The 13,340-nt window shown below is 36.8% G+C and overlaps 1 protein-coding gene across 4 annotated transcripts in view; it reads right to left on the bottom strand.

The window, feature by feature from the left end:
• LOC150108169 (RB1-inducible coiled-coil protein 1-like) overlaps nucleotides 1–13,340 on the bottom strand; it is a 611,254-nt gene that overhangs the window by 385,225 nt on the left and 212,689 nt on the right. For all 4 annotated transcript variants that reach the window (XM_090390625.1, XM_090390624.1, XM_090390626.1 and 1 more), the window contains exon 11: nucleotides 8,272–8,458. In XM_090390625.1, the coding sequence (XP_090246751.1) occupies nucleotides 8,272–8,458 (187 nt within the window). The remainder of the gene's footprint in view (nucleotides 1–8,271; nucleotides 8,459–13,340) is intronic.

Genomic DNA, 13,340 nt, shown 5'->3' with positions numbered 1-13,340 from the left:
ACAGAAGAGTTGGAAATTAAACACAGATGGAAAGAATACTGTGAGGAACTGTACAGCAAAGTGGATAAAGAAAATGTGGAGTCCTCCTACCAAGAAAATTTTGATTTGGAACCTCCTCCACTTAAGCATGAAGTTGAAAGAGCAGTTAAGCAGCTCAACAGCAATAAGGCCTCAGGTGCAGATGAAATCCCAGCAGAGTTAATTAAGGCCACAGGAGATGGAGGGATAAGAGTGTTTCATAGATTGATTACAAGGATATGGGAGACAGGATCATGGCCTAGAGACTGGAAGAAGTCAGTTTTCATACCACTACACAAGAAAGGTGATATGAAGGCATGCAAGAATTATAGAACTATTAGTTTGATATTTCATGCAAGCAAAATTTTATTAAAGATCATGCTGAATAGGATTGAGGCCAAAGTTGAGGCAGAGATGCCCGAGGAACAAGCAGGTTTTAGGAAAGGTAGGGACACCAGAGATCAGATCCTTTGCCTTAGACAGATAATAGAAAAATATAAAGAATTCAGACTCCCTCTGGTAATGTGTTTCTTAGACTACTCTAAAGCTTTTGACTGTGTTGAGCATGTGAAACTGTGGAAAGTAATGAAAAGAATGGGTTTTCCTCAACACACTATCAGGTTGATAGCCAACTTGTATAAGGAGCAAGAAGCCACAGTAAGAACAGGTGTGGGATTGACTGACTGGCTTCAAGATGGAAAAGGAGTTAGACAAGGATGTTTACTTTCTCCTCACTTGTTTAGTATATATGCAGAGGACATCATGCGTGAAGCATTGGATGAGCTCAGGATAGGAATTACGATAGGAGGTAGACTGATCAATAATCTGAGGTACGCTGATGATACAGTACTCCTTCGTAATGACATGGAAGAACTAGGACTAATTCTTGACAAAGTTAACAAGATCAGTAATAACAGAGGACTTCAACTCAATTCTAGCAAGACAAAGATCATGGTTCTCAAAGGAAAAACAAACAGAGAAGCTCTTGAGAAACAAATGTATCTTAATGAAGAAAGAATTGAGGAAGTCAGCAAGTTTGAGTACCTGGGATCCATTATTAATGTGAAGAATTGCTGTTCAGAAGATGTAGAAAAAGGTTAGGAATGGCTAAAACAACAGTCAGAGACCTGTCTAAAATCTGGAAGGATGGATCTATTTCCATGGGAACAAAGTTGAGGATTTTGGATGCAGTTGTTTTTCCAACAGCAACTTATGGATGCGAGACTTGGAACCTAAAGAAGTCAGATAAGAAACGGATATCTGCTTTTGAGATGTGGTGTTACAGAAGGCTGTTGTAAGGTTTCAGTGTACGCCTTACACTGAAAGGCGTACAAATGAATGGGTGTTAGAAAAGATTAGTAGAACTTTAAGGCTCCTTAAGGATATTGACAGAAGAAAATTAAAATATTTTGGACACATAGAAAGGATGGAAGGAGGACTTCTCAGAACAGTAATAGAAGGTAAAGTTCCTGGAAAAAGAGGCAGGGGTAGACCATCAATGAGATGGATCGATGCCGTGTGTGGAGTGACTGATCTTCAGAGAGTTGAGGCTGCCAGAAGGGCAAACAACAGGACTACATGGCAAGGCCTAGTGTGGAACATCATCGAGCATCGGAGTGACCATACGGCATCTGTAGATGCCCAGTGAACAGACAGACAGGCAGACCATGGTGTTCTTATTTTTCAATCTTTACACACAACTTTTTCACATGGAATCAATCAATGTCTTCTTAAGAGTTTGCCACTGAGACTCCAAGGTTTGGTTCTTGTTTTCAGTTTGATTCAGTTTTTATTCGATAATGTTTGTATAGTCAAGTCTACAATTTACTTGTAAAAGCTGCTTAACTTTAATTCTTTTTAAAACTTTCTTACCATACTGTTCTTTATTCTAGAATAAAATATTATTCTAGCCTTGATAAAAATGCATAAAAGATAAATTATTCAAATTCACTTCTCAAAAACATGAAAAATTATCTGATTATGAGTAGGTGATATGTGAAAAGTTGCCATTCTTAGAAATGTCAGCTACTTATACATTTTTTAATGCATTTTTAGATTATATTTTTAAATTAGCTTTCAGATTTAAATTACAAAAATATTCAAATCCTTTGCCAAATAATTAATTCACTTGATTCAGTAAACATAAATGTGTATCGTTTTATTCACATATTAAAGAGATTAACTAGGTTGACGATAGTACCCTCTCACAAAGTTATCTCATTAAAGTGTGAATGATAATATCCAGTATATCAAATACAATATATACTGTATATTGCATTTGGTATACTGGATATTATCATATACAAATCCATTATCCAGTGAACCAAAGACAAGAAATTTATTATAAAGATCATCATCAAATGCTTATTGCATGTTTATGAAATTTATAACCAATGAAATCAGAAAAGAAGAAGTAACCTATTTGTATATTTTGATCCTCTGTAGGTTTAAATCTAATGATATAGAGTGTCTTCAGATGATATATGATTTTCATAGCCACTCTGTATATTGAAACCCTGATTTTATAAAAAGGAACAAGTCTGTAGAATGGGGCAGGTTTTCAGATTATCTAATCCTTAGCCCATCTATGGTACTGGTGTGCTACAGATTTTGGAGTGACAGTAGATACTTTAACAAGCTGGACTAGAATTTTGTTTTCAACTTTAAATAAAGATTGCTCCAATAAAATTTGCATCAGACAAATACTTCGATGTGAATTGGATCCAATAATAATATAAATATAAACCAATTATGACAGTACGAAATCTGTTACACTCACCCAAGGACCACAACTCTTTCAACGAACATCCTGGAGTTTACAACATCCCATGTGCTTGTGGCCTTAATTACATAAGACAAACTTCGAGAAGTTTAGAAATAAGACAAAAGGAACATACTGGAGACGTCAACAACAGAGAAGACAGTTCAGGGTGTTGGCATTCATTTCTCCAGGCCATACATAAAAGAAGACTACAGCTACCACAACATAAAAGAGGCTACAGTGGTAATCCACTCACAAGATACCCTACACAGAAACCAAGGGATGATTCTGTGATATCTGGAAATCACTCATTAGATCTCTAAACACATCAGAGTTTAATATCTCTGCTAAGTATCAAACACACCTGCTGAACAATGACTGACCGTGTGAAAGCATCCACGTATTTCTATTGTATTTGTGTAAAGGTTCCTATGTATTCGGCATTTTTTTTTACTAATGCATTGATTCACAATCAAAGCTTGTTGTTTATTTATATTTGTATGTTCATCCAAATCCAGATGAAGGCACTAGTTCATGTGGCAAAAATAGTAACTAACTAGTAATATCAAATCTTATGACATAAATCCAGTATTAGTTCTTTTTTTTATTACATTAGTTTTGTTGTCGAAAATAACATACTAATCATGAACAGAGAATATAAAGGTCAGAGAATGGGTCCAATTAAAGAAGCACCTTAATTGAAAATGATCTTCCCTCTGGACAATAATCAACATTCTTCTTCTAAGTATTCTGCAATTGAGTAGGTTCTTCTCTTAGTAGCAAAAACTTTCCTTCCACTCATTTCTATTCTGAGCCTTCTCTTTCAAGGTTGTGTACTTGTCTTCATTCAGCATGTCATCTAGCATTGTTTTCCTTACTCTTCTTATGGGTCTTTTTCTGTCTATTTCTCCTTCGATGGCATCTCTGATGATTCCATTTCCTCTCAGAATATGTCGATCCAGTTTCCCTTTCTTCTTTTTATCCTCTTTAACAGACTTCTTTCTTCTTCTTCTACTCTTTTTAAGACCTCTTACAATCAACATTACAATGTGACAAAATCACAGGGTAAAAAAATGCAACTTGACTGACAATCAAGTGTACAAAAAATAGTACATCATCATCAAATTCTTGACATGTATCCTCAAGGAGTGTACAGGATACGATAGTACTACATTAAAAACTTACATCATTACTAACTTCCTTCCTATCTATAATTCTCCTCCAAATCAATCTGTTACCTGTCAAGACTACAACATTATCAGATCTTATATTTCTATCTTCTAAGGCACTTTTTATCATATCAATCCACCTATATCTTGGTCTTACTCTGGGTCGCTTTTCTGTCAACTTGGCAGAAAACACTTGTTTTGCTAATCTTTCCTCTCCCATTCTGTTTAAGTCCATACCACGTCAGATTAGCTGTGCAAATGCATTCTGGATGCTGACAATGTCTTCCTAATATCCTCGTTTTTAATATGATATTGCCATTGATGCCATCTGTTCATGCCCCTAATCTTTCTCAGGACTCTCATATCTGTGGTCTCTAGTCGTTGGTCAAGTGTTTTACTTCTGACCCCACCTCTCAGATCCATAAGTTAAAATTGGCTTGAATACTATCTTGTATACATGTTAGAGGGCAGTAAAGATAAATCAGAGGATTGCTGGAATACTAAGAAAGACATTGTTTTCAGCAAAGATGAAGTGATAGCAGTTCCATGTATAAGAACATCGTCAGAAACACTAGATTATTGGGCTCAGATCTGGAGGGGGAAGATCAAAGCTGGAGAGGATGCAGAGATGGTTTGACAAAAAATATTTCAAGACTGTGGAATGTTAGCTATTAGGACATATTGAAAGCATATAATTTTCAAAGTTTTTAAACAGAAAATGCAAAGGTAATGTGATTGTGATATATAAGTTGCTGAGGTATTTACTGAATGGAAAGGGAAGAGATTTTTCAAATGATAGAATAAGGAGAAGGGACAAGAACTAGAGGCCATCTTGAAAAGTAAACAAGAGCGTGAGAAGTGTTCATCATGTAGAATTCATTGCCTCAATGTACTGTGAATGCTAAGATTAAAACTAATTTTAATACTTCCAATATTTCATCTCATGGAGTTCCGTGGAGTTCTGATTTTTGTATCCTTGCAGACAAGATTTGGTTCCTGTTCTCAAACTCTCTCATTTTTTCATGAATAATGCTTGTGTATTTTAGTCTACACTTTACATCTGAGAACTGCTCAACTTTTATTTGCTTTAAAACTTTCTTCCATGCTCTTCTTTTCAACATTATTATTATTAAGAGAAACCTCCAGGGAGTCAGGGACTCATCAAGGGAGGACACATACTCCATGCACCAGCTATCATACTTATTCTTGAACTCATTCATGCTGCTTGCACTCGCAACATTCAATGGTAATCCATTCCAATCATGCACCACCCTATGAGAGAAAAATCTAGCCCTCTCGTCCTTTCCCCACCCTCCATAAATTGAAAAATTCCATCAACTGAAATCCTGTATGACCCTTTCAGAAATTTGTAAGTCTCAATTATATCACTCCTCTTTCTCCTGTTTGCTAGGGTGTGCAGTCTACAATTTCTCAATCTGTCTTCATAATCAGGATTCTGTAATACTGATATCATTTTTAACACTCTCCATTGCACTCTCTTCAATAAATCAGAATCACAACAGAAACCAGGAGACCAGACCTGTGCACAATAATCTAAGCGAGGTCTTATCAAGGCCTTGTAAAGAGGCAAAATGACATCCTTATCTTTACAGATGAATGTTCATTGAGCATTACAATTATCTTTTGAGTTGTATTTGCAATCTTTGCTACATGGCCCCTGAACTTCAACTTTCTATCTATCATGATCTCTAGATCATGATAGATAGAAACACTCCAAGATCCCTAGTTTCATCAGTTTCTTCTACCATAATCCCATCAATATAATATGACACTGGATATCTAATCATCCTGAAGTGAATGATTTTACATTTACTGACACTGAACTGACATCCATTTTTCCACGCCCACAATTCCAGCCTATTCAATATGCAAGTATTGCATATCAGCAGCATTCCTGATTACCCTACCTATCTTTGCATCATCAGCAAATAGCTGTAGGTCGCTTGCCAAATCCTTCCCAATATCATTAATGTACAGACTGAATAACAACGGACCAAGCACTGATCCTTGTGGTACACCACTGGTTACCTAAAATCTTGCAGACTCACATCCCCTGTACACCACTTTTGATCTGTCAGTCAACCATCCACTTATTCAAGCTAATATTCTAAACCCAAACTTATTTTCTCCAATTTATGCAAAAGTCTACCATGCTGTATTCTGTTGAAAACCTTAGCAAAATCATCATGGTGTATCCATTCCCCTTGTCTAGGTCAATGGTAACATTGTTATAGAATGTGAGCAAGTGCTGAAACATGACCTTCCCTTAGTAAACCCATGTCGTTCATTGCAAAGTAGAGATTCACTGTCAACCCATTTCTGAATGCGAGCCCTAACCAATTTTTCCAAAATCTTCATCACCACTCCTGAGATACTAATTGGTCGATAGTTGGATGCATTGGTCTTTGCACCATCCTTGTGCAATGGAATTATCACATACATTCTTTCCATTCCTGCAGAATCTTCCCTGTACTGAAACTCATATTAAACAGTTGGTCAAAGGAATAGCCAGTTCAGCTGAACACTCTTTTAGCACGCACATGCTGATATCCCATCAGTCCCTACCTGAATTCTTATTTAGTTTGTGTAAAGACTCTAATACCTCATCCTCATACACCTGAGTTTCTTCATCCAGTGAAGAGGTAGCAGTGAGTTCAATTTTGTATATACCAGGTTGATAGCTTTTAGCAACATGGCTGCTCATTAGTTGAACAATCACTTCTGCATCAGTCACCTGCATACCATCTGCACTCAGTAGTTATTCTTTAATATTCATTCTTTCTTTTACTTGCAACATATAGATAGAATTCTTGTGGGTTGTCTTTAGCAGAGCCAGTTTCTTTTCATATTCAGATTATGCTTTCCGTACCACAGTTATGTATATTCTATCCTGCTGCTTATAATTTTCATAACAGACATCATCCTTATTCACATGGTAATCCTTCCACATCATCCTTTTCTTATGAATCTCTTGCTTAATTAGATTACAAATCCATTTGACTCCTATCCTATTTATTCTTTGAACTCTTAGGACACATGCTGATATGGCATTATTTAAGTATTGTTTAAATGTTCCCATCCAGCAACCAATCCCATTCCACTGAACTCAGCGTTCAGCATGTAACCTTTACTGAATGGAACATTCATAAACTTAGTGACTTCCAAAGTGAGCACCGCACGATCACTCTCACCAACCGAGGCAGAATAGTTACATCTTTAACTGAAACACTCTCTGACACTATAATCAAATCTAACACTCTTAGACCTTGAGTTCCTTCTGTCACATGCTGCTTGAGGAAGTTGTACCACAACAGCTCAAAAAATGCATATTTCATTCTTCTCATGAGATTCTATCACTATCCAATCAATATTTGGATAATTAAAGTCTCTCATATAATTCAGCTGTATTCTTCAATATTTAATTCAATTTTATCCTGGTCATGACTAAATAGTGATCACTTCCAATTTTAAATCCTCTATGCACTTTAGTGTCCTCCACCACTGAGAACACATCACTATCAACAATAACATAGTGGATGAGACTTTTCTTATTTCTTGCATTGTCTCTCCATGTGATATTATGCACATTTTTATGTTGAAACATTGTGTTAGTAATAACCAGTCCATGTCCTGAGCAGAAATCCAAGATGTATTTGCCATTATTATTTGCTTTGCTCTTTTCTCCAAATTTTCCCAAAATATTTTTGTATGTCTGACAATCATTTCCTACTCTGGTATTCAGATCCCCAACAAAGACCAACTTTTCCTTTTTCATTGTGTCAGTTGCTTTCTCTAAAGCCTCAAAAAATTCCTCCACTTCTACCTTAGTAGAACCTTCTGTGGGACCATAGACACAAATAAATCTCATTGTCAAGTTCCCCATCCTGATATTTGACCCCATCACTCTACTTGATACCGAATGCCATTCAAGCAGATTAGCCGTATATTGAGTGTTGAATACTATAGCTACTGCTTCTTTTCCCTGATTGGTATTACCTGAATATAATATTTTGTATTTATTGCTTAGAAAGATCTCACCAGTTTTGTCTTTTTTTGTTTCAGTCACCCCTATTAATGTCAGTCTAGTATTTATACAATTTATACCTGGTATTTGTGGTCTACAATATCAAGTGTTCTCAGGTGCTATTGGTAAGTGAGATATTCTGCCTAGGTATAAAATAACATTCTTTATTATCAGGGCATGGTTAACTGGGGTAAAAATTCTCAATTATTCTACCTATATGATACTAGAGTTCTCAATGGAAAAAGGAAGAATACAATTAATAAACATTAAAAATGTACCTGAAGGAAAATTTCAGAATAAATCTTTCTTCTTGCAACTTCAACAACAGCCGACAAATAAATTTTAGGTGCTAGATGAATCTGCTGAACTAATTTTAGATGTTCTGCCATTCTCCTCAAATTCTGATTATAAATAATGACTTTATTTTCAGTTTCCCACATGATCTTTTCCACATACATAATCCACCTGGTGGGGAAAAAAATGGACATTTAAAGTTAAATATACATAAATTAAAATACAATTAAACTTGCATCATCATTAATACTTGTTATATAATCTAAAGGAATATGGAAAACACAATTATGATTTCATCGTTAGTTTCTTTTACACATAGTATGCTTATCAGTATAAACAACACAAAGAGGAACAAAATAAATTATATATTGAGTCGATAAAATTTCACTGGATTTCAAACTAGTATCTTCCCAGGTCCCCATAAGCTCATTTGGTATGTCTACATCATGGAAATGGGTTACACAAATGTGAGATTGTCTTATGGGGTGACTTGGGCCTGACTCATGAAAATATCCACAAAGGTGAAAATGGCTAAGACTAAACTGACAAGACTACATGGCTAGAAGTGGCAGACAGGTTTCTCAGAAGAACAAAATATCAGTGAAGGCAGTGCAGCAACAGATGAAGATTCCTTTAGGTGTATATATTACACATAATTTGTTAGCTATCTATATGCATCCTTCCATGGAAAGACCTGGAAATTCACCACATATCATTCCAAGAGTACAATGGCAGTATGCTTAAAGGAAAAGCATGATACAGATCAGGTTAGGAACCCCATGACCTTATATGTTTCAAACTACAAGATGGAGGCTAGGATTACCACCAGAAATAAGTCACAAGAATGACAAGATTGGAGTAAACCTTTCAGCCTCCGACATTCACTTTGCAAATGAGAAAAACTGCTCTATCCATAGCAACAGAGAATGTAAGAAGTATATTTCAAAAGGGCAAACCACAAAATATCACACAAGAAATGGAAGAAATTAAAATCAACATCATTAGAATGAGAAGTTAGATGAGCAGGATCTGGAGATATAAAGATGGGTAGTTTACTCAGGTAGAGGTAAGCATGAAAATGAATAAGAAATTTTAATGAACAGTTATATTTCAAAATCTTCAAATGGCTTCTGATCCATCTCAGACAGAATTATCATGATAAGCTGAAAGCCAAATCAATCAATTTATGCATATTTACAGATATATGATCCTACCTCACACCATCCAGATGAGGAAAATGGAAGGAATGAGTGAAAAAAATACAGGAAACATCATCAAAATGTAAGATATAAAAACATGGTGAGAAATTTTGGACTGGGAGAAAGAAATAAGCAAGGAAAAAGAAAAAAAATTAATTGTCAGCTTTTGTAAGGAAAATAACTTAACAGTTACTAATACCTGGTTCAAACATCCAAGATGACTCTAAACATGAAAGAGCCTGGGAACCTGACAAGGAGTCAAGCTGATTTTATAATGGTTAAAAATGGATTTAGAAACTCAGTAAGACAATTAAAACAATTAAAACTTATCCTAGCACTGACCATAATTCACATAATTATCCATTAATAGCAACAATAGAAATGAAATTTAACAAGTTAAAAAAAAAAAAAAAACAGCAATAAAAGCTTAAGCTTAAAGTGGAATGACAGACAGGCTTCAAATCAATAAAGTAGTTCCCCCTTATCCGAAGAGGATGCATACTAACCACCCCCCACCATAGATACCAGAAACTGCAGATAGTACCAAACCATATATACTTTGTTTTTTCCTATACATACATACATACCTATGATAAAGTTTAATTTATAAATTAGGCATTGGTAAGAGATTAACAAGAATAACTAATAATAAAAAAGAACAATTATAACATACTGCAATAAAAGTTATCTGAATATACAGGGGGTCCTCGAGTTACGTTGGAGATCCCTACAGACCGACGTAAGGCGATTTTCAATGCAAGTCAGAATTACCATAGCCTAAGTTACTTACCTAACCTAAAACACCCTAAAGTCATACATATATATCAAGAAACAGAACTAGGCCATAGGAAAATGAGAGGGAGAACATAATTACTGTATAGTACAGAAAAATGACAAAAATGAAACTGTAATAAAAAAACAAACATAAAATGAGAACAATCCCCAAAATGACAAATGAAATGGTACATTCTGTACAGGTGATTTAAAAAAAAAAAAAAAAAAAAAAAAAAAAATGGAAACAATTCTTTACCTTTTATCCTGTGGGTGGCTTGCACACTGGAAGGGGCATTGCAAGGAGGGAGAGACTGACTTAATGGAAGGAGGAGGAGGCTGGAGAGTCAGGTAGTTCAATTCAGGTAGGCTGCAGAAGGTGCAGGAGATACTGCAGATGCAACTGAAGAAGATGGAGAGGCTGGAAGAGGAACTGAAGAGACAGTGGAGGTACCAGCACCTGCTGCAGGCCCCTCTACCTTCGTGAAAAAACGTTCCAGGCTAGTCTGGAATGATACCATCCTCTTCTCCTCGTATATCTCCCAATAACACTGCAGGCAATCCATAACCTCTTGGAAGACCTTTGTGTACCTAGCAGTGTTGAGATCCTCAGCCTCAAACTTGGCCAGCCCATACTCAATGAGAGCAAAACCTTCTGCCAAGCCCTTGGTGGTGAATCTCCTGGGTTCAGGGGTTGGAACCATTTTCTCCTCCTCAATCAGCTGCTTTTCTAACTGAATGAGGTCTTCTGCTGACAACTCCTCCCCATGAGATACCAGAAGCTCTGTGACATCTTCGGCCTCCACTTCCAAATTCATCTGCTTCCCCAGGGCAACAACCTTCTCTGTGACAGCTTCAACTGTCTCCTCATAGCCATGGAAATCATTCACAAACTGGGGACACAGTTTTTTCCAAACACCATTCAAATTTATCTGCTTCACTTCATCCCAAGCATGCTCAATGTTTTGTATGGCATTATAAATGCTATACGATTTCCAAAAGTCTTTGAGGGTTAAGTTCCTGTCTTTTTCAGTTGCCCTGAAAGCCAAAGCAAATGTCCTGCAGAACTAGTAGGCCTTAAAGGAAGCAATAACACCCTGGTCCATAGGCTGCAAAAGGGCTGTGGTGTTTGGTGGAAGGTAAACCACCTTAACATTAGGGTGAACGTCATCCAAGTGGGCAGGGTGACCAGGGGCATTGTCTAGCACTAACAATGCCTTAAAGGGCAGACCCTTGGCTGTACAGTACCTCTGAACTTCTGGCGCGAAATGGTTGGTAAACCAGTCCTCGAAGATTTGAAGTGTCACCCATGCCTTCTTATTGGATCTCCAGATGACAGGCAGTTGACCCTTCCAAATGCCCTTTAGTGCCCTTGGATTTTCAGCCTGATAGACCAACAAGGGCTTCAGTTTTAAGTTGCCAGCAGCATTAGCCAAGTCAATCTCCCAAGAAGCAAAGTCAGTCTCCCCTTACCAGCTTTATGGCCTGGTGCTGCCTTCTCCTTGTTGGCGATATAGGTACGATTAGGCATATGTTTCCAAAATAGGACTGTCTCGTCCACAACATTAAACACTTATTGAGCACTGTACCCCCCCCCTCCCTTATTATCTCAACCAACCACTCAGGAAACTCACCAGCTGCCTTATCATCATCACTAGCAGCTTCACCTTGCACCTTAAGGTTATGTAAATTGCCCCGAGCCTTAAACCACACAAACCAACCTTTACTAGCATTAAACTCTTCACCTGCACTCGTTTCCCCCCTTTCACTTTTCAATGCCTCAAACAATCTTTTTGCCTTTTCTTGAATTAACATGAGGCTAATTGGGATATGGCGTTGATGTTGGTCTTCCAGCCAAAGAACAAGAAGCCTTTCCATCTCAATCATGAGCCTACTACATTTTTTCGTAATCACAGTCGATTTCATGGGCGCCAATCCTTTCACGTGTTCAAGGATGCGAACTTTATCCTTGATAATAGTCCCAACTGTGGTACGACTTAAGTTCAACGCGCGGCCGATGTTCGTTGGCGTTTCTCCCTTTTTGCCCTTTTCATGTCTAATTTCACTTCTAATGTAATTTCTTTCCTTTTCCTTGACACACTGCCATTGGAAGAGTCTGCCTTACATTTGGGAGCCATATTGAAGGGTAAAAAGTCACAAAAAAACACAAACACAAAAGTGAGAGAGCAGAAGTAAACAGTGCACGCGGTACCCAAAGAGTGTATGCTGGGACCCAAGCGACGCCATCTCTCCTAAACAAACACTGCGTAATGGCGTATTCTTCTGCCGCGCTCACAAACAAGTTCGCCTACAACGTTTGAATTTCACGTCACGTTGCTTCAAGTTGAAATTTATTTTTTAAATTATTTATGTATGGGATTACCGCCACAAAGTCGAAACGATGCATGTCGAGGACCCCCCTGTAATTGAAATCTTAGCAACCTCAGCATACGTTTTTTTAATATTTATTTATTTATATATTATTTTATGAAATCTAAAACTTTCAGCTATTTACTAAAAGGAAATACTTAACGGCTTCTCTTTCACATACCCGAATTGCCAGCATCACTACTCTCACACTTTGGGACCATTATTAAGTAAAATAAGGGTTACTTGAACACAAGCACTGCACTATCACAAAAGTCGATCTGATAACCAAGAACTACTGATAATCAGAACGGCACACAGTTTAAAACATGAAATGTTTATTTCTGGAATTTTCAATTTAATATTTTCAAAGTGGGGTTGACTGCAGATAACTGAAACCACAAAAAGCGAATCCAGATAAGAGGGGACTACAGCATATAAAAATAAATAAATAAATAAATAAAAAAACAGATAATTTAACGAATTATTTCATAGTGAATATGGGGAACTGGAAAATGAGAGCAGGGAAGCAGGTGTGAGATGAAAGCCTGAAGAATGAAGACTTGGAATGATTTCAAGGAAATAATGCTCAAAGCATCAGAAGAACCTAATACTTCTAGAAAACAAGGGAAAAAAAAGTAAAGAATAGATGACTGATGAAATTATGAAGGTAATTTAAACAAGAAAAAGAGAGAGAGAGATAAAAATATTTCTTT

This window comes from Typopeltis vanoorti, chromosome 3 (assembly GCF_054136105.1).
Source record: "Typopeltis vanoorti isolate ZY-2024b chromosome 3, IOZ_Tvanoo_1.0, whole genome shotgun sequence".
Lineage (NCBI taxonomy): Eukaryota > Metazoa > Arthropoda > Arachnida > Uropygi > Thelyphonidae > Typopeltis > Typopeltis vanoorti.
Note: the sequence above shows the minus strand (reverse complement) of the source record. Positions and strands in the feature narration are given on the sequence as shown.